The sequence below is a fragment of the Aegilops tauschii genome, chromosome 3 (assembly GCF_002575655.3).
Source record: "Aegilops tauschii subsp. strangulata cultivar AL8/78 chromosome 3, Aet v6.0, whole genome shotgun sequence".
NCBI lineage: Eukaryota > Viridiplantae > Streptophyta > Magnoliopsida > Poales > Poaceae > Aegilops > Aegilops tauschii.
The window spans coordinates 425,128,544-425,153,222 of record NC_053037.3 but is presented as its reverse complement, the minus strand read 5'-3'; the positions used below and the strand labels follow the sequence as shown (position 1 = coordinate 425,153,222).

General features: G+C 46.2%; 2 protein-coding genes across 3 annotated transcripts; one reads left to right on the top strand and one right to left on the bottom strand.

Moving 5' to 3' along the window:
- The first annotated feature begins 11,373 nt into the window (after positions 1–11,373).
- LOC109753725 (uncharacterized) lies at positions 11,374–18,550 on the top strand. 2 transcript variants are annotated; one of them, XM_073510737.1, is made up of 9 exons: positions 11,374–12,865; positions 13,074–13,121; positions 14,297–14,495; positions 14,605–14,842; positions 14,912–15,102; positions 16,101–16,336; positions 16,964–17,207; positions 17,300–17,407; positions 18,248–18,550. In XM_073510737.1, exons 1-9 carry the CDS (start codon positions 11,409–11,411, stop codon positions 18,311–18,313), a joined length of 2,787 nt encoding a protein of 928 aa, XP_073366838.1. In that variant the 5' UTR covers positions 11,374–11,408; the 3' UTR covers positions 18,314–18,550. The 2 variants fall into 2 exon arrangements, with proteins under 2 accessions (XP_073366838.1, XP_045090864.1); XM_045234929.2 differs by lacking the exons at positions 11,374–12,865; positions 13,074–13,121 and adding an exon at positions 13,993–14,069 and having other exon boundaries at positions 14,191–14,495.
- A 701-nt stretch (positions 18,551–19,251) lies between these two features.
- LOC109753733 (probable indole-3-acetic acid-amido synthetase GH3.2) lies at positions 19,252–23,141 on the bottom strand. Its single transcript, XM_020312656.4, has 3 exons — positions 22,565–23,141; positions 22,292–22,393; positions 19,252–20,991 (listed from the first exon to the last, which is right to left on the bottom strand). Exons 1-3 carry the CDS (start codon positions 22,912–22,914, stop codon positions 19,608–19,610), a joined length of 1,836 nt encoding a protein of 611 aa, XP_020168245.1. The 5' UTR covers positions 22,915–23,141; the 3' UTR covers positions 19,252–19,607.
- Between the last annotated feature and the right edge of the window lie 1,538 nt (positions 23,142–24,679).

Here is a 24,679-nt window from a genome sequence, read left to right as displayed (position 1 = left end):
CATTAGAGGCAGGAAAAGGTCCCACATAATCAAAGCCCAAACATCAAATGGTTCAATAACAAGTGAATAGTTCATAGGCATTTCTTGACGTCTACTAATATTACCAATTCTTTGCCATTCATCACAAGATAAGACAAACTTACGGGCATCCTTGAAGAGAGTAGGCCAATAAAAACCGGATTGCAATACCTTATGCGCAGTTCTGTCTCCAGCGTGGTGTCCTCCATAAGCTTCGGAGTGACACTTGCGTAGGATCTGTTCCTGTTCATGCTCAGGTACACAACGTCTAATAACACCATCTACTCCTTCTTTATAAAGATGTGGGCCATCCCAAAAGTAATGTCTCAAATCATAGAAAAACTTTTTCTTTTGCTGGTATGTGAAACTAGGTGGTATAAATTTAGCAACGATGTAATTAGCATAATCAGCATACCATGGAGCAGTATGAGAAGCATTTATGACATTTAATTGCTCATCAAGAAAACTATCATCAGTGGGTCATCAAGAACAATTTCTAACCTAGACAATTTGTCTGCGACGGGGTTCTCAGCTCCCTTTCTATCAATAATATGCAAATCAAATTCTTGTAGCAGGAGGACCCATCTAATAAGTCTAGGTTTAGCATCTTTCTTTTCCATAAGATATTTAATAGCAGCATGATCAGTGTGAATAGTTACTTTAGAATCAACAATATAAGGTCTGAACTTATCACAAGCAAATACAACTGCTAAGAATTCTTTTTCAGTAGTAGCATAATTTCTCTGAGCATTGTCTAGAGTTTTACTAGCATATTGAATAACATTTAATTTCTTATCAACTCTTTGCCCTAGAACAGCACCTACAACATAATCACTAGCATCACACATGATTTCAAAAGGTAAATTCCAATCAGGTGGCTGAACAATAGGTGCAGAAATCAATGCTTCTACACAATCATCATCAAAGACAAATGGTATATCTTTTTGTAATAAATTGGTCAGAGGCCGAGAGATTTTTGAGAAGTCCTTAATGAACCTCCTATAAAACCCGGCATGACCAAGGAAACTTCTTATACCTTTGATGTCTTTGGGACATGGCATCTTTTCAATAGCATCAACCTTGGCTTTATCAACCTCAATACCTCTTTCAGAAACTTTATGCCCCAAGACAATACCTTCATTAACCATAAAGTGGCACTTCTCCCAATTCAAGACAAGATTAGTTTCTTCACATCTCTGCAAAACTCGATCAAGGTTTCTCAAGCAATCATCAAAAGAAGTTCTGTAAACGGAGAAATCATCCATGAAAACCTCACAAATCTTTTCACAGAAGTCAGAGAATATAGCCATCATGCATCTTTGAAAGGTAGCAGGTGCATTACATAAACCAAAAGGCATACGTCTATAAGAAAAAGTACCGAAAGGGCAAGTAAAAGTGGTCTTTGATTGATCATCGGCTGACACAGGTATTTGAGAGAAACCAGAATAACCATCTAGAAAGCAAAAATGTGTATGTTTGGATAATCTTTCTAGCATTTGATCGATAAAAGGTAAGGGGTAATGATCCTTTTTAGTAGCTTTATTTAGTTTGCGGAAATCAATTACCATCCTATAACCTGTAATAATTCTTTGCGGGATCAATTCATCTTTATCATTAGGAACGACAGTAATACCTCCCTTCTTAGGGACACAATGGACAGGACTTACCCACTGACTATCAGCAACGGGATAAATTATACCTGCCTCAAGGAGCTTTCGTATTTCCTTTCTTACCACTTCTTTCATCTTAGGATTCAGCCGTCGTTGATGATCACGAACTGGTTTGGCATCTTTCTCCAAATTTATTTTATGTTGACATAGAGTGGGACTAATGCCCTTAAGATCATCAAGAGTATATCCAATAGCAGCGTGATGCTTCTTCAGAGTTTTCAATAATCTCTCTTCTTTATGCTCTGAAAGGTTAACACTAATAATAACAGGATATATCTTTTTCTCATCAAGATAAGCATATTTAAGAGTATCGGGTAACGGTTTAAGCTCAAACACGGGATCACCCTTGGGTGGAGGAGGATCCCCTAGGATTTCAACAGGCAAATTGTGTTTCAAGATGGGTTCCTGTTTAAAGAATACTTCATCTATTTCCTTTCTTTCATTCATAAACATATCATTTTCATGGTCTAGCAAATATTGTTCCAAAGGATCATTAGGAGGTACGACAATAGAAGCAAGACCAATAATTTCATCCTTACTAGGAAATTCCTCTTCACGGTGTTGTCTACGAAATTTAGAGAAATTAAACTCATGAGACATATCACCCAAACCAATAGTAACAACATCATTTTCGCGGTCTATCTTAGCATTAACTGTGTTCAAGAAGGGTCTACCAAAAATAATGGGACAAAAGCTATTTTGTGGGGAACCAAGAACAAGAAAATTAGCAGGATATTTAGTTTTCCCACACAAGACTTCAACATCTCTAACAATTCCCATTGGTGAAATAGTATCTCTATTGGCAAGTTTAATTGTGACATCAATATCTTTCAACTCAGTAGGTGCAATATCATGCATAATTTCTTTGTATAAGTCAATAGGTATTGCACTAGCACTGGCACCCATATCACATAAGCCATGATAACAATGATCTCCTATCTTAACAGAAATAACAGGCATGCCTACCACAGGTCTATGTTTATCTTTAGCACAAGGTTCGGCAATTCTAGCAGTTTCATCATGGAAATGAATAACATGCCCATCAATATTACCAGACAAGAGATCTTTAACAATAGCAATATTAGGTTCAACTTTAACTTGCTCAGGAGGTGTATAAGTTCTAATATTGCTTTTACGAACCACAGTTGAAGCTTTAGCATGATCCTTTATCCTAACAGGAAAAGGTGGTTTCTCAACATAAGCAGTAGGAACAATAGGATCATTATAAGTGATAGTCTTTTCTTCAACTTTAATAGGTGCAGCTACTTTTACTTCTATGGGAGGATGATATTTAAACCACTTCTCTTTAGGGAGATCAACATGAGTAGCAAAAGATTCACAAAAGGAAGCTACTATCTCAGAGTCAAGTCCATATTTAGTGCTAAACTTACGGAAAACATCGGTATCCATGAAAGATTTAACACAATCAAACTTAGGTGTCATACCTGACTCCTTACCTTCGTTGAGGTCCCAATCTTCAGAGTTGTGTTTAATTCTTTCCAATAAATCCCATTTGAATTCAATAGTCTTCATCATAAAAGAGCCAGCACAAGAAGTATCGAGCATAGTGCGATTGTTATCAGAAAGCCGAGCATAAATTTTTTGAATAATTATTTCTCTTGGGAGCTCATGATTGGGGCATGAATATAACATTGATTTAAGCCTCCCCCAAGCTTGAGCGATGCTTTATCCTTTGCGAGGCCAAAAATTATATATATAATTGCAATCACGATGAACAAGATGCATAGGATAAAACTTCTGATGAAATTCCAATTTCAATCGTTTGTAGTTCTATGATCCCATATCATCACATAGCCTATACCATGTCAATGCATCTCCCTTCAAAGATAAAGGGAAGACCTTCTTCTTAATAACATCATCGGGCACACCTGCAAGCTTAAATAATCCACAAACTTCATCCACATATATTAGGTGCTCATTAGGATGCACTGTTCCGTCTCCTGCAAAAGGATTAGCTAGCAGTTTTTCTATCATACCCGAAGGAATCTCAAAGTAGACATTTTCATTTTCAGTAGGTTCAGTAGGTTGAGGAGCAACTCTTTTCTCTACTGGTCGGGGTGAAGATACCCCGAACAAGCCCCTCAAAGGATTACTTTCCATAGTAACAAGTGATAGTAAATTTCAGCACACTATATAAATTTTTCCTTACCAAATTCCACCTACCAAAGGCGCTTCACTCCCCGGCACCGGCGCCAGAAAAGAGTCTTAATGACCCATATAGGGGATCTATCGTAGTCCTTTCGATAAGTAAGAGTGTCGAACCCAACGAGGAGCAGAAGGAAATGATAAGCGGTTTTCAGCAAGGTATTCTCTGCAAGCACTGAAATAATAGGTAACCGATAGTTTTGTGATAAGATAATTTGTAAGGAGCAACAAGTAACAAAAGTAAATGAAGTGCAGCAAGGTGGCCTAATCCTTTTTGTAGCAAAGGACAAGCCCGGACAAACTATTATATAGAGAAAAGCGCTCCCGAGGACACATGGGAATTATCGTCAAGCTAGTTTTCATCACGTTCATATGATTCGTGTTCGGTACTTTTATAATTTGATATGTGGGTGGACCGGTGCTTGGGTGCTGTCCTTACTTGGACAAGCATCCCACTTATGATTAACCCCTATTGCAAGCATCCGCAACTACAAAAGAAGTATTAAGGTAAACCTAACTGAAAGTGCAAGTATCACTTAGATTATATTTTGGTGTGATGACAATGTGGTTAGTGGAACTAATGTTGGTTGCTAAAGTTTATCTCAGGACTTTGGTTCCAAGGTGTCCATTGATGGAGGTGTGCGACCCCCCAGTCCAAAAAGATCAAAGGCGTGGTTACCGGCGACTCGAAGGTTTTTCGTTTTGGTTCGATTTGAGTCGTAGGTAAAACCGCACTATCAAGAGGGGTCTTCGTGGAGTTAGTGTCGTGTGGGAATGCCTCCAAGACAAATACACCAGCCCTCCTACACCTCCTCAGATATTCCACTTATTGTGTGCTTTGCCGTGGTGTCCTGTGATGTTTCATCAGAAATCTTCTGGACACCCCGTGTGCACGGGGTCTCTGACCCCCGTGCACACGGGGTACCTCGAAACTCACTAGACACCCCGTGCACACGGGGCTGACTTGGCCCGTGCGCACGGGGTCCAACGGGCAGAAATCCCCTCCCGACCAAGAACACTATATAAGCCCCCTTCTTCCTCCTCCATCCCCTAACCCTAATGTCTTGTTGAGCTCCTCCATTGCTACACCCCATTTTGCTCACTACTCTCAATCCCTCCACCCAATCTTGTTGAAACTTTGGGGATTGGGAGAGCAAGACCCGATCTACACTTTGACCAAACCAAATCGCGTTCCCCGCAACATTCATCCACCATGACTTGTTACTCTTGGAGCTTGGGCTCCTAGGCAGTTAGAGGTTCCTCCGGAAGCATCCTTGCTTGTGGTGTGCTCCGGAGAAGTTTGTAAAGGTGTGGTGGTCGCCTTCAAGACCAACCCCGAGTGATTCGAGGCTCATCCGTTGGGGGTGACTCGAAGGAGATTACGTGTGACGCCCCCGATTTGACCGTACACTAATCATGCACGCAAATGTGTACGATCAAGATCAGGGACTCACGGGAAGATATCACAACACAACTCTACAACATAAATAAGTCATACAAGCATCATAATACAAGCCAGGGGCCTCGAGGGCTCGAATACAAGTGCTCGATCATAGACGAGTCGGCGGAAGCAACAATATCTGAGTACAGACATAAGTTAAACAAGTTTGCCTTAAGAAGGCTAGCACAAAAGTAGCAACGATCGAAAAGGCAAGGCCTCCTGCCTGGGACCTCCTAACTACTCCTCGAAGCCGAACTCCATGTAGAATCATCCTCGGGATCTCTAGCTCCTGGACTCCAGCATCTGGTTGCGACAACCAGGTAGAATGGAAAGGGGGAAAAGAGGGAGAAAAGCAACCGTGAGTACTCATCCAAAGTACTCGCAAGCAAGGAGCTACACTACATATGCATGGGTATATGTGTAAAGGACCATATCGGTGGACTGAACTGCAGAATGCCCGAATAAGAGGGGGATAGCTAATCCTGTCGAAGACTACGCTTCAGGCCACCTCCATCTTGCAGCATGTAGAAGAGAGTAGATGGTAAGTTCACCAAGTAGCATCGTATAGCATAATCCTACCCGGCGATCCCCTCCTCGTCGCCCTGTTAGAGAGCGATCACCGGGTTGTATCTGGCACTTGGAAGGGTGTGTTTTATTAAGTATCCGGTTCTAGTTGTCATAAGGTCAAGGCACAACTCCGGGTCGTCCTTTTACCGAGGGACACGACTATTCGAATAGATAAACTTCCCTGCAGGGGTGCACCACATAACCCAACACGCTCGATCCCATTTGGCCGGACACACTTTTCTGGGTCATGCCCGGCCGCGGAAGATCAACACGTCGCAGCCCCACCTAGGCTCAACAGAGAGGTCAACACGCCGGTCTAAATCCTATGCGCGCAGGGGTCTGGGCCCATCGCCCATTGCACACCTGCACGTTGCGAGGGCGGCCGGAAGCAGACCTAGCCTAGCAGGCGTTCCAGTCCAATCCGGCGCGCGCCGCTCCGTCGCTGACGTCAAGAAGAGCTTCGGCTGATACCACGACGTCGAGTGCCCATAACTGTTCCCGCGTAGTTGGTTAGTGCGTATAGACCAAATGGCCAGACTCAGATCAAATACCAAGATCTCGTTAAGCGTGTTAAGTATCCCTGAACGCCGACCAGGGCCAGGCCCACCTCTCTCCTAGGTGGTCTCAACCTGCCCTGTCGCTCCGCCACAAAGTAACAGTCGGGGGCCGTCAGGAACCCAGGCCCACCTCTACCGGATGGAGCCACCTGTCCTTTCAGCCCCCTCACCAGAATCACTTGCGGGTACTCAACGAGCCGACCCGACTTTAATCACCACATGTGTCATGTATAGAGTTTATAAGTATATACCCGTGATCACCGCCCAAGTGATCATGGCCCGATAGTATAGCACAGCAGACGGACAAGAATGTAGGGCCACTGATGGAACACTAGCATCCTATACTAAGCAGTAGGCTAGCAGGTAAGGGTAACAACTGTAGCAACAATGACAGGCTATGCATCAGAATAGGATTAACCGAAAGCAGTAACATGCTACACTACTCTAATGCAAGCAGTATAGAGAAGAATAGGCGATATCTGGTGATCAAGGGGGGGGGGCTTGCCTAGTTGCTCTGGCAAGTAGGGGTCGTCAACTCCGTAGTCGAACTGGGGGTCGCCGGTAGTCTCGGGGTCTACCGGAAAGAAGTAACGGAGGGGGAACACAATAAATAACAGAGCAATCAAAGGAACACAAAGCGTAACATGACAATACGCGGTGCTAGGTGTGCCCTAACGCGGTAGTAGGTGATATCGGCAAAGGGGGGAAACATCCGGGAAAGTATTCCCGAAGTTTGCATTTTTCAGACAGATGAAACAGAGGGGGAAAGTTGCAATTTTGCTATGCTAGGGACGTCTGGCGGACGAACGGACTACGTATTCGGATTCGGCTCGTCGTTCTGAGCAACTTTCATGTAGAAAGTATTTTCATCTGAGCTACGGTTTAAAAGATATGATTTTCTAAAGATTTACTAATTTCTGGAATTTAATTAATCATTTAATTTAATTCGAAATTGGATTTATGACATCAGCATGATGTCATGCTGACATCAGTAGTCAACAGGGGTTGACTAAGTCAAACTGACATGTGGGTCCAGTGGGACCCACCTGTCATTCTATGTTTAGATTAATTAGGAATTAGCTAAACTAATTACTGTTTAATTAAACTAACTAGTTAATTAGATTAATTAAACATGATTAATTAACTTAATTAATTAATTAATAATTAATTTTATTAATACATTTTTTTATTCTCTTTTTTTTTAATTGACGTTCTGGGGCTGGGCCCCACATGTCTGTGGCCCAGAGGGGCCATAGCGGGTTTGGTCCAGCGGGTGCGGGCGCACCCGAGCGAGCGCTCGCCCGTAGGGCGGGACGAGTACGCCAGGGCACCGATGGCGGGGCTCGCCGGCGCGGCTAGGGGCCACGGCGGGCGGAGGCAAGGGGTGGCGCCGGTGCGGGCGCACGCCTAGGTGCGGGCGGTCGGGGGCGCGCAACAGCGCAACGGCGAGCATGGGGCCGTGAGGCGCGCGGGTGCGGCGATGCGAGCCGGCGAGCACGAACAGAGAGCTGCGGGGTGAGGCGGAGCGCGGGCAAGGACTGGCGTGGCGCGCGGCCAGTGAGGCCGAGGCGCGCGAGTGGGTTAGGAGTGGCGACGGCGAGCGCAATGGTTGGCCGGGACGGCAGGGGGCGCGAGCGAGGCGACGGTCCAGGCGCGGCGCGGGGAGGAGGTCGCGGCCATGAGCGCGTGCGCAAGCGGAGAGCGGCGACCGCGACGATGGGGACGGGGAGAGAGGGAGAGGCCGGGGGCCTCACCGTACGGTGTAGGGGAGTGGCAGCGGCTCGAAAAGGAGGACGGGGAGGCGACGGGGGTGGCGCCGGGCGTCGTCGTCGGGGAGGCGCGGTTGGCGACGGCGGGCGTCGGGGCGCCGACATCGGGTGGCGGGGACGTCGGTGCTGCCTCCCCTCGATCCAAACGGGATCGATCAGAGTTGGGGCGGGGGAGAGGTGGTCGGCGAGGAGGAGGTCGAGGACGGCCGGTGAGGAGGGAGGGTCGGGCGAGGGGCGGCGTTGTCGTGCCCGATCCAGAATGGAGCGGGGGAGGAGACAAGGGAGCGAGAGGGGGAGAGATCGGGGGGAGAGTGGGGAGTGGGCAGGTTAGGGTTTCGGTCGGGGTGGGGTGGCCTATAGGCCAAGGGGTGAAGGGGCCGCGTGGGCCGGCCTGGTGGGCGGCCTGGTCGGCCAGCTGGGCCGTTTGGCCCGGGCGGGCTCTTTTCCTTTTATTAGTTTTCTGTTTTTATTTTTCCTTTTTATTTATCTTAAATCTTTTCTGTTTTATCTTGTTCCTCATTTTATTTTAGTCTGTTAAAGTACAAGAATGATCCCTAACTTAGTACTACCACTAAACCCACTGCGATAAAAAGTTTAACACCTAAATAGAATAGTTTAACATTTTATTAATTATAAAAGGCATTTCAATAATTGTTTTAACTACTGTTTTATTCATTTTAGAGTATTTAAAGATTTATATAAGTGTGGTTTTCTCCATCATAATTATCCATGATTTATTTGAATCCACCCGAACATTTAGTTTTAATATTTGAAAACTTTTATTGTTTGCCTTTATTTTAAATTTGAATTTTGAACTGGGTTTCGAACTACGCGGGTTTATCAACAGTAACAGAGGTGACGTGGCATCATTAGCGGAGGTTCACTGTAGCTTAATTACCCGGGCGTCACATTACGGTGAGCCTTCGGTGGCGTTCCGCAAGCTTTGGCTCCAGCACCGCTCCAAACAGAGAGTAGCTCTTCCCCAAGAAAGAGTGAACTTCGGGATAAAATCCGCGTCCTCGTCTCACTTGTGGTTAATCCTTTCCCGCACTTTACTTAGCCTTGTATGCTTGTTGGCTTGCTAATTAGTTTGTTGCCTAGCATATTTAGCTTAGAGCTTGCTTGTCATATAGGTTGTGTTCACCTAGTTGCCTATCCAGTGAACCCTTTTTATCCGCTAAGCCTTAAAATTGACAAGAAAGAGTAAAATTTGTAGTCTCCTATTCACCCCCCCTCTAGTCGACCGTATCGATCCTTTCACTAACCATAACATGAAACATGTGGATCCAAATCAGCCCCTTACGAAGCAACACATATACTAGGGTTTAAGCTTCTGTCACTCTAGCAACCCATCATCTACTTATTGCTTCCCAATGCCTTCCTCTAGGCCCAAATAATGGTGAAGTGTCATGTAGTCGACGTTCACATAACACCACTAGAGGAGAGACAAAACATACATCTCATCAAAATATCGAACGAATACCAAATTCACATGACTACTAATAGCAAGACTTCTCCCATGTCCTCAGGAACAAACGTAACTACTCACAAAGCATATTCATATTCATAATCAGAGGAGTATTAATATGCATATAGGATCTGAACATATGATCTTCCATCAAATAAACCAACTAGCATCAACTACAAGGAGTAATCAACACTACTAGCAACCTACAGGTACCAATCCCAGACTATGAGACAAGAATTGGATACAAGAGATGAACTAGGGTTTGAGAGGAGACGGTGCTGGTGAAGATGTTGATGGAGATTGCCCTCTCCCGATGAGAGGAGCGTTGGTGATGACGATGGCGATGATTTCCCCCTCCCGGAGGGAAGTGTCCCCGGCAGAACAGCTCTGCCGGAGCCCTAGATTGATTCCGCCAAGGTTCCGCCTCGTGGCGGCGGAGTCTCGTCCCGAAAGCTTGCTTATGATTTTTCTTCGGACGAAAGACTTCATATAGCAGAAGATAGGCACCAGAGGGCCAACAGGGGGCCCACGAGGCAGGGGGGCGCGCCCAGGGGGGTAGGGCGCGCCCCCACCCTCGTGGATAGGTGGAGGCCCCCCTGACGTGGATTCTTCTTCCAGTATTTTTTATTATTTTCAAAAATAACTTTCTGGAGTTTCAGGACTTTTGGGGTTGTGCAGAATAGGTCTCTAATATTTGCTCCTTTTCCAGCCCAGAATTTCAGCTGCCGGCATTCTCCCTCCTTATGTAAACCTTGTAAAATAAGAGAGAATAGGCATAAGTATTGTGACATAATGTGTAATAACAGCCCATAATGCAATAAATATCGATATAAAAGCATGATGCAAAACGGACGTATCACCGGGCAGCGTTATGTGGGATCCTATTTGGCGCGTAGGTCGCCCGATAGCGACCACGCATCCCCCCGCTTCCCGCTATGCACATCTAGGCTGGCCAAACCACTCATTTTCGTCCGGTTTTCTTTTTTTCTATCCTTGTTTTTTCTTTTTTCTCCTTTTCTTTTATTTTCTCTCTTTTAGTTTTCGTTTTTTCTTTACCTATTTTTTTCATTTTCTTTGTTTTTCTTTCCAAATTCAAGAGAATTTTCTGAAATGTGGGAACATTTTTCAAACCGGTGAACATTTTTTGAAATCTGGGAACACTTTTATTCAGCGGACATTTTCCAAATTGGCAAACATTTTTTGAAAATGAAAATGTGTTCATTGAGTTCAATTTTTTTTCATGAATTTTAAGAAAATGTTCATCTTATTTGAAAATGTTCATCGAATTCAAAAAAGTTTTTGAATTCAAAATTTGTCTATTAAATTCTAGAAAATATCCGTTGAATTTAAATTTTGTTCATCAAATACAAAAAATGTTCTTAAAAAATAAATTTTGTTTATCAAAATACAAAAAAATGTTCATAAAATTTTAAAATATGCATTTTCAAAAAATATTTTTCTGAATTCGTGAACATTTTTGAAATTTTAAACTTTTTCGAAAACCTGAACTTTTATAAAGAAGCAAAAAAATACAAAAACAATAAACGAAACGAAAAATAAAAAACAGGGAGCCCCGCCCCGCACTGGGCCGGGCCAAGATCGCGGGTGGGGAGCGAGGGTGTGCGCGCTGCCCTCTTTCCCAGCGCGCAGGTCGCGGTATAGGAGGTCCCCTGTCTGACCAGGTTTGACCCCAAGGGCCGGGACTTCAGTTCGGACGTGCGAGGCGGAAAAACCACCACGCACCCCGCCGTTATGCCCGCCCGCCTGCCGCCGCCGCTCCGCCCGTCCTCCGCGCCGCCGGCTCCCGCCGTCACGCGCACGCTACACGCGATCAACACCTGCACCTCCTCCACCGCGCTCGCGCCCCTCCGCGGCGCCATCCTCCGCGAACCCGCCCTCCTGCGCTCCACCACCGTCGTCTCCGCCTTCTTCCTCGCCTGCGGCCGCCTCCGCCACCTCGCCCCCGCGCTCTCCCTCTTCGCCTCCCTCTCCCGCCCCCACGTCTTCCTGTTCAACTCCATCCTCCGCTCCCTCCGCCCTGCGCCCGGCTGCTCCCCGCTCCCGCTCTTCCGCCGCTTCCTCTGCCTCGGCGGCCGCCCCAACCGCTACACCTTCCCGCTTCTCCTCACCTCCCTTTCCTCCCTCCGCGACCTGAGGGCCGTGCATTCTCAGGTGGCCAAGTCCGGCTTCTCGCGCGACCTCCACGTCCGCAACGCCCTCCTCGCGCGTTACGCCGCATGCGACCCATGCCTGGCCCACGCCGAGCAGCTGTTCGACGAAATGGCCCACCCGGACGTTGTCGCGTGGACCACCATGATCACCTCATACAAGAACCGCGGCCGCAGCTTCAACGCCCTGGCCACATTCCGGCGGATGCTGTCTGCTTCTGTTGCCCCCAACCGCGTCACCATGGTCGCCGCGCTTGGTGCATGTGCGGCCCATGGTGCCATCGAAACTGGAACTTGGATCCATGAGTACGTGCAGAAGCAGGAATGGGAGCTGGACGTTATATTAGGCACTGCACTTGTTGATATGTATGGGAAGTGTGGACATGTCGTCGACGGGGTTCGTGTATTCTCGGAAATGGCCGAGAGGAATGTCTATACCTGGAACTCTATCATTGGAGCGCTTGCTCTTGCACAGGATGGCACAATGGCACTTCAGTGGTTCTATAGGATGGAGGCTGATGGTGTCCGGCCAGATGCAGTGACGCTCATTTCTGTTCTTTGTGCATGTGCCCATGCCGGGTTTGTTGACATTGGGAGGAAAATATTTAACCTGATCATACAAGGAAAGTACGGGTTTCAACCTGGAATCAAGCACTTCGGGTGCTTGGTTGATCTTCTTAGTCGCTCTGGACACCTGGATGATGCTGTTAGTGTTGTTGAGACAATGTCACAGCCAAATGCAGTCATCTGGGGCTTACTGTTGCGGGGTTGCAAGGCTCATGGTGACTCACGATTGAGTGAGCATGTGATGACAAGGTTGGTGGAGTTAGAGCCTGATAATGCTTCACATTATGTGCTGTTAGCAAATTTATATGCTGAGACAGGGAGGTGGCAGGAGGCTGAGGAGATCTTGCAGTGGATGAAGAAGAAAGGATTGAGGAAGGATGCAGGCTGGAGCCTAAGGATGTTAGGAGACAGGCTGTTGGCACCGAAATCTGGCAGCACGAAGCCAGTGTTTCCGATCCAAGGATCTTTTGTGCGGTAACACAGGCCAAAGAAACGTATTACTGATGAATTATATGTGTTTCATGAGGAACATTGGAGGGTGGATTGATGCTCATTTAGAGAAGCAAGAACTTGCTTATCACTCCATGAGGATGAGAACTTGAGACCATGGACATCGATTTGGGAGCAGGAATTTGAGAAACATGCGGCTGGGATTCCTAAATCATTGTTGAATTGGTGCCAGTGAGACTGGCATTGCTTGGGGCACACATGCTTGGTTTGATGTGAAAAGGTTTGTTAGTTACTGCTGATAGTGTGCATATAGTCATCCATAATAAAGAAATGTTAATATTCTGGGAAAGAAGATAAGCCTTTAACTCTTATTTCACAAACCCTTTAGTTCTGAGTTTTCTCGGAAACACACCTCCTGCAGGCTGCAGGTTATGGTCCTTACATGAAAAAAGAAGCAGTACGAACTTTGAACTGTCAATCTGAATTGTGCAATGGACTTCTGTTGCTCATTTGTAAAAACAATACATTTGCATCCTTGGCTCTTGTAATATTGAGGTTTACAAGGCTGTTTGTCACTCTAACAAAAATGAGCATTGTTGTAACTTACTGCCATTATTAGTTATAGAGTTTTGCTTCTTTGAACAAATGCATTTCTAATTGACTATTTCTTCAGTCAAACTAATAACACTTTGACTGGCAATACCATTTTAAATGTTTAGATTGAAAACCTGAAAAATCGTATCTACACATTTGTCTTAAAAAAGGTTTCCAAATTGTTATTATTTTCTTGGTTTTATACATATTGTGGAAATTAGTGGTCAAAGTTACAACTTGAAGACCATATGGATTCCCGAAATGTCACTTATTCTGAACTGAAGGGAGTACTAGTAAACTAGATTTGGTGCAGAAGGAGACACGATTAATATATACTTAATTAAGGGCTTCTGCAAGTTGTGACGGATGCATCTTGAGTTAATATTTTAATACTGCCATAAAAGCTAACTATGTGCATCCTCAGTAGCATAAGTCATCCATGACGCAGCCTGTGAAAAATACAAATGAATACGACAACACAAGTTGGTTGGTACTGCTTTGGACAAGAAAATATCTCATTTTCTTAGCTCTGAGTGGCCTATAGAAATTTGAGGGACCAGCAGGAAAACTGTTACTTGATGGTGACCCAGTTATGGGTTACCAATCACTTCTGAGCATACTCTATTATTGCTAGGTAAAGATGTGTCTAATCCTTGGAAACACCACCATCCATGTTTCAGTGTGCTTTCAAAGTGGATGCATATCTAAAATGTTGTCTTCCCTGGATTTTTCTGTCTTTGCTCGTTTTGCTCCAGTGTGACTCATAAAAGTAGATATGTTGCCAGTATAAAGCTGCACAGAGCTTACAGAAGGATGAAGCTCTGAAGGTACATAACAAAATATGGCTCCGCTGACTCCCAGACTTGTGGTGCCCATAGATGTGAAGAAGAAGCCATGGGAGCAGAAGGTTCGTCTCCATAACCGCTGGCATCCGGATATCCCTCCTGTTGCTGATGTAACTGAAGGGGAATTATTCCGTGTTGAGATGGTCGATTGGACTGGAGGACGGGTTAGAGATGATGACTCTGCAGATGATATCAAATTTCTGGACCTCACAATTGTAAGTATGCAATTTTTTTATGGAAGAGATGTTGTTTGATGTGCGCTTCATTGTAGTATTTCTCATCAAAAGGAAGTCTTGTGCCAAACTGAATATGGGTTTTCTACAGACTCATTATCTCAGTGGGCCCCTTAGAATAGTTGATGCTGAAGGGGTTCCAGCTTCACCTGGTGATCTTCTTGCGGTAGAGATCTGCAACCTCGGTCCGCTCCCTGGTGACGAGTGGGGTTATACTGGAATATTCGAAAGGGAGAATGGAGGCGGGTTCTTAACTGACCACTTTCCAAGTGCAAGAAAAGCCATTTGGTATTTTGAAGGAATTTATGCATACTCCCCTCAGATACCAGGTAAAAGTTCTTGTGTGAATGAAGCGTTTCAGCTTTAGATCGTTCAGTAGTTCCATTTCTGCATACCAGGTGTTCGGTTTCCGGGATTAACTCATCCTGGTATAGTGGGAACTGCACCATCAGTTGAGCTTCTTAATATATGGAACGAAAGGGAAAGAAAATTGATCGAGACAGGTCACGAGTCTCTGAAACTGTGCGAAGTTCTACATCAGAGACCCCTTGCTAATTTACCAACCTCTGACAACTGCTTACTTGGAAAGGTACGATGTACTGCCTCATGAATGCTTCACTTTAACTGCAGTACCTATAATTAGTAGTTGATTTTCTTATGTGTCTCAGAATTCCAGTACAACTGTTTTACATGCAGATATTTATCTAGGAGATATAAGCTATTTGTGTTAAAAAACAGGGGCTCCCTCCTTCCTTGCATTAATGAAATCAGCATTAATTTTACAATGTGAAGGACCTCAGGGACAGACAGATTTATCTGCGCTTCATTGAAGTTTAAGGTGTACAGACACCACTTGGAAAATTACATAATGTTTTATACTCGTAAACATTGTTGTCGGACGGTGAACAGAGATGACCACAGCACATAGCTCAAAAACAGTCAACTTTATTACCTGGAATCTGAATCATCATTAGCATGCCATTCGATCCCTCCAGGCGATCCTCATTTGTTCACCTCACTTCTTCACCAGCAAAATTCAGCGATCTATCAGCTGAGATTGCGTATCGTTGCATAGCAGTTTCCATCACTGCATCGAGTTTGTCCATGCATCATGCTCCTCAGCACCCCTGGAAACACATATCATTCATTAGCTTCCATAAACTCCATAATACAGCCAAGTTACATGAGACAATCTCTAATAAACATTAAATAGGTGGCAGGCCAGGTCTGGCTAACAACCACACAGTCAAAGAACAAGTCAGAAAAAGTTCATAATTGATGTCATTGACCTGACGCATGCCGTTAGCCATGAGCCAGAAGGAAATGTTGATTCATGTAGGTACTGTAAGCTTCCATACAGCAGGAGTGTATATAGGAATGATCTCGCCAAGAATATCACCACCACATAGGTAGACTGAACATATTATACTCCCAAAATATAAATTGCCAGCCAGGAAAAAAATATCAGATTCACTGGTCAGGTTCGTGAAACTAGCAATCTGAAATCTCAAGTCCTATGTTCATCGATACTTTGTTTAAATGTATATGGTTAAATAGATATGTTGACATTGCATGCAATGTTTGCAGATTCAAGAAGGGACTGCTGAATGGCAAAAAATTGCAAATGAAGCAGCAAGAACTATTCCTGGAAGAGAGAATGGGGGGAATTGTGACATAAAGAATCTAAGCAGAGGTTCCAAAGTTTATCTACCAGTATTTGTTGAAGGAGCAAATCTGAGTACTGGCGATATGCACTTTTCCCAAGGTGATGGTGAAGTCTCATTTTGCGGAGCAATAGAAATGAGTGGATTCCTTGAGCTAAAGTAATTGCCTTTGTCCTTGTCTACACTTTTCAATACTTGTTACATTTATTAGCTTCTAAACGCATCTGGTATCTCATGGTTGTTTTCTGGACCTCTTACTCCAAGAGTCGACCAAAAGAATCAGTCACAACAGCCCAGATCCATTATGTGAGAGAACTTCCCATCATTAGGTTTCACCATTCTTTATCAAGAAACTAGGCTGACACATTAGGAGGAAGCATCTCCATAGCTGGTTGCTTGAAACTTGTCAGATTCAGATGGGCAGAGAGAAACAGATGGAGATAGGAGCATAGAAGATGTATTCATTGGGTCAAGCTGTATTACGCTACGCCACAAGGCCTACAATAGCTCACCACACTGGTTTAATGTGTCGCGTCTTCATGGTTTTAGGCTGATGCTTCTGTGGTATAGTGCATTACTCGTGGGATCAGACTCCTCAGCTAGTGCATAGCTTATTTCTAACCACACTGGCAACTCATATCGTACCTAATAAATTGCAACTCTCAGTTCAACAATTTTGCAGGAGTTGCTGAATTTGCTGGTTAGATAACAAAATCTGTCCATGTGATTTACTTCTAGTGCCGTGCTTCTGAAATTCCACTAATTTCACCATCACATTTTATGCAGGTGTGAGATCATAAGAGGTGGGATGAAGGAATACTTGACTCCTGTTGGTCCAACAGCGCTTCATGTGAATCCTATCTTTGAGATAGGTCCGGTGGAGCCACGTTTCTCAGAATGGTTAGTCTTTGAGGGCATCAGTGTAGATGAGTCAGGGAAACAACATTTCCTTGATGCATCAGTCGCATACAAGCGTGCAGTTCTCAATGCCATTGAGTATCTTTCCAGATTTGGGTACTCCAAGGAGCAGGTAGGCAGTAGGTTTACTGTCATCCTGCAAGTATCGTGTTAGAGGAACATTTATCTTAAGAAGTTACAGTATTAACTTTGGGTTATATGCAGGTCTATCTTTTACTGTCATGCTGTCCATGTGAGGGTAGGATATCTGGAATAGTAGACGCCCCTAATGCAGTGGCGACACTTGCGATCCCTACAGCAATATTCGACCAGGTATCCTGCAATAGCCCAACAAACTGTTTTCTGGACATTTTAAAGGATGTGCATTTTATTTATTGCTGTGCATTTTTTCATGTTCTTAATAAGAACAGACGGACAAGGTTGTGATTGATGCCTTTGGTGTTGATCTTGTATCTAGCTTAAGACATTTGCTTGGAGAAACCAAAAAGTGGTTCCCATTGACAACTACTAGCAGAGATATGTGTGTACGTTTTATGTATTACATCAGATCAATATCGATACTGCTAGGTTTAAACCAAAAGCATTGTAAATATGTGCCCAGTTACTCGCTGAAAATGCGAGTCTTATCAGTAATAGGCAGATGTAGTGGTAGTATATAGGTATATAGACTATCCATGTTTCTTTCTCCACTTACTTAAATTGTCTGATTTAGCTTGATTGCACTTGTTTGGTGGTTTGCATCATAAAGTTATTTCTTATAAACCAATCTGGATTAGATCAGACAGTCACAGTTAAGGTCAAGCAGAAGTAGACCATTATATCTGTATGCAAATACTACTTCCAGAGGTTTGCATGAAGAACTCAGAGAAGTAAGGGCAAAGTAATGCACACAGACAAATTGAATTTCATTGTGGACATATCGAATTTGTCTACTTGTGATTAATCTTGGCCAGTTTCTGGTTATTTTCTTGGTAAATTGTAGCTAACCCTTCTATAGGTCCACCCTTATTCAGTTTATTTTTAAAGGGGCTTCTAGTTACAATGGGCAGATTGTGACTCATGAGAGTATCCCCTTCATTCTTAGGCATTTTGAATATTATGAGTATTTTAATTTTGAACTCCAGTGCATGACATTTCAATTATTTAACATAGGATATAAAGCCAAAACGCCTGGGGCATGGACCAAAATTGAGAAGACTTCCGGATGTTCTGAGATGAAGGTGCAGTGGACACCTTCCTGGAACACAAGACCAAATATCATGTTTGGAATATCTAACAATAAATCTAAATAATCATCTTTAGGATTTCCACAACCATCTATGTACGTGCAAGACGGAATGTGGACCCGTAATTGTAATATGGGGTTTCTTGTTTCTCGATACTTGATAATTTATATGTCAGAACAATCGACGTATATGAAGACACCTATATGCATATTTTCTATATTGCTGCAAAGTTTTGTTATGTAGGTCATGGAGACATTTTTGCTTGTTATTACTACTGAAATTGAAATTATGCCACTCTCCCAATAAATTGCTGCTCTTCTAGCCCTTGGGAAATGCGTTCTCAACTTCAGATGTGCAAAATGTCAAGTGTACATGGGGAGGAAAAAATCTCGGTCAATATGTGAGAAGTTACATTACAATCACGGTGTCCCACTCTCTTACTTGTCTTCTGTATGCAACTTATAGTAGGTTGAGACAAGTTTAGAGTTCTATTATTTCATAATTGAGAGCAACCACAAGGAGTTAGAAGTTCTGTCTGAAGTTGGGAGTGGGACGTACTAGTATGTAGGGCCACTCAGTACTAGATTAGTGACCCTATGCTTATTTCTTTAACCAAAGGAATCATATTGTAAAAATATACTAGGAGTGATGTAACATTAGCATAGTATCCAATTAAGTCTACCATACCGGAATGGGTTACATTAACATAGACATGCATAGTCAACAACAGACAGACATGCATGTAATGTAATCACTGTGGATGCCTGAAAGAAGAGGAGTAACTGAATATTGTTGAGGGGTATGTATGTAGTCTGACGATGCTCCACTGGAGATGAACACCGTCGCTCCCTCTAACAAAACCAGAGAGAAGAAAACATATGGAGTATGTAATGAATACGTACGTCAACAAAGAAAGGTGAGATGGATGGATACCCGACAAGGCCGGTCTATTATGCATTAGGCCAAGAATGACGTTTCCAACTTAGCATTACAAACACACGCCACTTGACTTGACTCCACATAAGAAATGACACTACAGATAGTTGCATCATGTAACTACTAGCACAATCTAATAAGTACCGGACGACGAGCCAGCCAACAGCAATTAAAAGTAGCTAGGAATTGTCACACAGGACACAACAAACAAACAGGTAGTACATAGCATTATTTTAGTAGACACATCGACTAGTAGCAGCAGCAGTAGTGTATGTATGCTAGCTGAATCATGGCATGGACGGACCGATCGACGCCATAATCCGTCGACCGATGGATCAAACGGTTGGTGGTCACTTCTTTGGCGGTCCGTACTTGGGGCAGGCGGGGCTGAAGTGCTTGGAGAGCACCCTGGAGTTGAGCAGCTCGATGATGGGTCCGAAGGAGACGCAGCGGGGCGCCTTGTACTGGTTGATGGAGGCGCCCCGGGAGATGGCGTAGTCCATCACCTCCTCGAAGGTGCCGCCCCGCACCACCCTGATCTCCAGCGGCCCGATGGCGTCGCCGTTCCGCCCCTGCCGGTACACCGAGTTGAGCGCCTCCTCCATCTCCAGGCAGCACCGCTCGAACACCGCCGCCTCCGGCCACAGCGCCTCGCGGCAGCCCTTGAGCATCAGCTCCCAGTACACCACGTAGTGCCCCGGGATGGTCGTCGCGTCCGCCTCGCTCGTGTACTCCACGATGCTCGCCCCGTAGGGCGCCAGCAGCCTGGCCGCCCGCTCCACCGCCGCCTGCAGCTCCGCCTCGTCCGTCTTGTCCGAGTCGATGCTGAGCAGCACGTTCTTGCGCCGCACGAACCTGAACTGCGGCGCCGCGTTGTGGAACGCGGTGACCTGCAGGATGTCCCCCACGCGGTACCGGCACAGCCCCGCGTACGTCGTGATCACCAGCTCGTACTCCTTCCCCACCTCCGCGTCGGCCAGGTCCACGAGCCGCGGCGGCGGGTCGTCCCTGGACACCGCCGCCGCCGGCGTCTCCGGGTCGTGCGGCATCAGCTCGAAGTAGCCCATGTTGGGCATGATGGTGTAGGAGACCTCCGACGGGTCGCACATGGGGCGGAGGTTGAGCCCGAAGTAGCACTCGGAGGAGGCGTACATGGTGCACGCCATGGGGAGCCCCCCGCTGTAGAACTTGAGCGTGGGGATGTACTGCGCCATGGCCCCCGTCACGATCACGTCCAGGTACCTGGTGTTGGGCCACATCCTGGTGATGATCCCCTCCCAGTTGTCCTTGCCGCACTCCGCCGCCACGAACGCCGCCAGCTCCGGGTTGGGCTCCAGGACCTCGGCCACGGCGGCGCGGATGGACGGCTCCGCCACCTTGGCGCTCAGCGTGCCGGTCTCGATGTCGCGGGCCAGCTCCTTCCAGTGGAGCTGCAGGAAGCGGATGGCGCGGAGCAGGCCGGACGCGAAGACGGCGCCCACGCGGAGCACCTCGGTGCGCACCAGCAGGCCGCACAGCATCTGCGAGTACATGGACTGGAAGGAGTCGGTGCAGAGGATGGCCGCCGTGGGGCTGGTGTACACCTGGTACGCGTCGAACGGGCGGTACTTGAAGTGGTCGCTCTTGTAGTAGCTGGTCAGCACCGGCCTCGCCGGCAGCCCGCCGGGCGTCTTGGTCTCCGACTTGATGAAGAGGAAGTAGAGCCCCTTGCCCTTGTCCAGCCCCGGGACGAACCTGCATGCATGCCACGTTCTCGTCCAATCAGTCACTCATGCATGCCATGCTTCCTCCATCATGTTCCTTTTTTTTGCATTAATTTTACCCCAAATTTTTTGATCAAGCTAGAAAGTGTTTTGTACCCCAGTTTGAATTTGGTGCACGCCTAGCTAGCTAGCTAGCTAGCTGGCTAGTGCTAATCATTGATCCGGAAAGGACCCTCATATTCATATATACATCGGCGTGACGATCGATCGATCGGTTGATGTTAACACGACCCGTATATATATATGAAGAAATGGAGCATTTGACCAACTGATCAATACACACAGTGCGCAGTTGTTGCACCGTTCTTTTCGCCGTGCATAAATATACAACAATGTTGGAGCGCTGCAGACGGAAGCAAACGGATTTGTTTTTTGCCCATGCAGTCTGCGCGCGCATATCTCACAATCTCTCTCTCTCTCTCTCTCTCTCTCTCTCTCTCTCTCTCTGTGTGTGTGTGTGTGTGTGTGTGTGTGTTTACATTACATGTATATATTTGCAAGTTGGTTGGGTCCTGTCCGCTCTCCGAATGTGCTGCAGTGGCTTATTCTGGCGGGACATGGAAGATATGGCACTTGTCGCCTTGTCACTCCAACGTCCCGGCCGGTTACGTGCGTGCGCACGTAGGCATCATGCGATAGACTTTGAAACGCCACAATGTTATTCTAGGAAGCTAGCCGGCCCGGCCGTTGGAGGTTTACAAATAGAGGCTAGGGGGAGGAATCTTGGCGCCTAAAAAGTAGAAGGATCGCCCAAGGCATCACTGGCGTCTAAGATACAAACACATTATTTTAGGCCCCGTGTGGATGAATGATTAGTTAGCGAGCGACCTCGACCCAGCAGGCAGCAGTTGCCGCATTTCCTAGCCAAGCCCGGCTGAGGTCAGGAGGGAAGGAGGCCACAAACGCATGACTGCTGGCTAGCTCCATCATGTTTGTTCTGTTCCGTTATTTTTAGCATGTGTAACAGACCATTTCATGATTGATTGCCAAGCCTAGCAACTAGCAAGAGACATACGTATGTAGCTTAACTGAACCCCATCCCAGCAATATATACAAACTTATTAGGTGATGTGATAACTAAGATAATATAGTAGGATTTGGTTAGCATCTCTAATAAGTCTTAATTTGGATGCAGATCGATCGAGCAGTCGATCGAACGAGCATTAAATCCAGTCGTCGGTGCAATCAACCAAATTAAGGCGAGGAAGAAAACAAAAGCAAAAATAATTAAGTAACTGGATGACAGTAAGAAGAAGAGAGCTAGCACGCACAGGTTCATGACGGGCATGAGGAGGCTGTAGAGCATCTGCCTCCTGTCCAGCTCATCCTCGATCGTCGGCATTAGCTTCCTCTCCCCGGCTGACGTCCCCGAGCTGCATTAATTAAGTAAAACGTCAATTTACCGCCCACTATGATATGAAACAGCTAGCTAGCCCACTCATTCATTCACCCAGCAAGGAGAAATTAAATGAGTACTCGGTGCTGGCTGGCTGGCTAGAGCACGCAAAGGGCAGGGAGGAGGGGGAGAGGTGCGTGGTACCGGCCTGGTCAAGAACTCGGAGATGGGGTGGGAGGAGATGATGTTGGAGCGGTCGCCGTTGGCGATGCGCTCGATCTCCGGCCGGAGGTCCTCGTAGGTCACCACGGGGACGCGGGCCTTGAAGGCGTCCCGGTCGGTGCAGCCCTCCATGCCGTGCCGGCGGAGGTACTCGGCGCCGTTGTTGCGCGCCAGGATCGCCGCCAGCACCCTCTGCTGCTCGTCGTCGAACCCCTTGGTCAGCTGCTCGATCAGCTCCAGCTTCTCCGCGTCCCGCTCGCACGCCGCCACCCCCAGCGCCGTCTTCACCCGACCCCCCACCGCCGCCCCCGCCGCGTCCGCCGTCGCCGGAGCCATGGCGCGCAGAGCTAGCGAGCAAGGAAGGAAGGGAGTCGCCCGAGCTCTGTTGCTGCTGCTGGGCGGATATCGGTGGGTGTTTCTTGCCGGCTTGTTGCTCTGGCTGGAAGGCTTGGTTCGCGGAGTGTGTGTGAGGAGGCGGTTGGTTACGGGAGGCTGGAGGGGTTTATATAGGGGAGCCGGCGCGCCGGAGAAGGGGATGAAGCCATGCAGACGTCGCGGGGGGCAGGCGTGGCCCACGCGGAGGTCCCTGGCCGAGCCCGGCGGGGGCACGTGGGGCCGCGCGGTCGGCCACGTCGGACGGCGGCGGGCCCCCCGACGCGACTCGCGGCCGGCGAGACCGGCAGGGGCCATTGCCACTGACGACCCGGCGCTGGAAGACACCAAAGCCTGGCTCAACTCTGTTTGGATGGTTCCGCTTGTCGCCCTGGTCTCGCTGCCTTTGGGTTACCTTTGGATTACTGCCTGGATCGCTCATTTACCCGACCGTTCCGATTAAACTAACGCGGCGATAGGATAGAAAAATGCGGCAGGGGTTTTGCTGCCCGGGCATAGGTGTCGACGCGCCATGGATCGGTCCGATGAGAACGAGTTGAGCTAAGAGCGGGTGGGCAGAGACCGCAAAGGAGAGACGGGCGCTTTCTTGTCTTTGGGTGGACCGATCGAGCCATTTGGGGATGCAACGGACGGTCTTTACGAGTGACGTTTTCCAGCATCTTAATCTTTTTTAATAGAATTTCCAGCATCTCAATCTATCTCTTGCGTTTCGCATATTTTCTGTCTTTTCTTTCTTTGCTAGAGAAGAGAGGAAATCTGTTCCTAGACTTTTCAGTCTTGATGAGGACGTGGCGCCACACTTCTTAGATTGACTCCGTACCTTGGAGATATATATACCTCTATGTCTACTATACCTATATCAATTTTTCTAAAGCACATCTAGGTGTGCCCCAAGTATTACACATCTAAATCCTATGCCATTGATTTTACATGAAGATTCATGCAAGCATTTTCATTATTTTTTCTTTATAGTTTGATTGAGTCACTTAGATGTGCAATAATTAGAGCACATCTTTTTATTTTCGGTTATCTATATTTATACTCAAATGATAAGTGCCATACAAGTGCACGAAGCAATCCGGCCCTGACGTTTTTTAAAACTGAAGTTGCTATCCGTAAAGAAAAAACAAACTAAAAAAAAACTGCAACTTGCCATCCGAAAAGAAAGTTGCCATCCTCACGTCACTAAACTTACCATAAAAAACGTTGGGAGTGCCATTGTTCGTGTCACACGTGTGACACTTATCATGGTCCTATTTATATCTATATATCTACCTATACCTTAGTTAGGGATACATCTATCTATGCCTATTTTTTACTAATAAAACAAGATGCATTTCTTAGAATTTTTGATCCGTTCATCATATAAAATTATTTTCTCACATGATGTGGGTCAAGGGGCCCGCTCCATATTTTTTCCTTCAATTGGGATGCAGGAAAATAAATAAATTAGCGTCTTCTTTGTAAACTACGCTCTGAGTAGGTCGATTGCAATTACATAATGCCAATTCAATAAGTCGGCTCTTCCTGTTAGCACTAAAAATAGTATCCCCTCACCCCTTAGAACAAAAACCATCAATTTACATACGTCTTGGAGTTACTTGTTATAGGTCGACTCAATAAGTCGGCTTGAGAATCAATAAGCTGGGGATGAGGATAATGACGTGAGAAGAAAAGAATGAGTCCCACTAAAGGAAGAATTGAATAT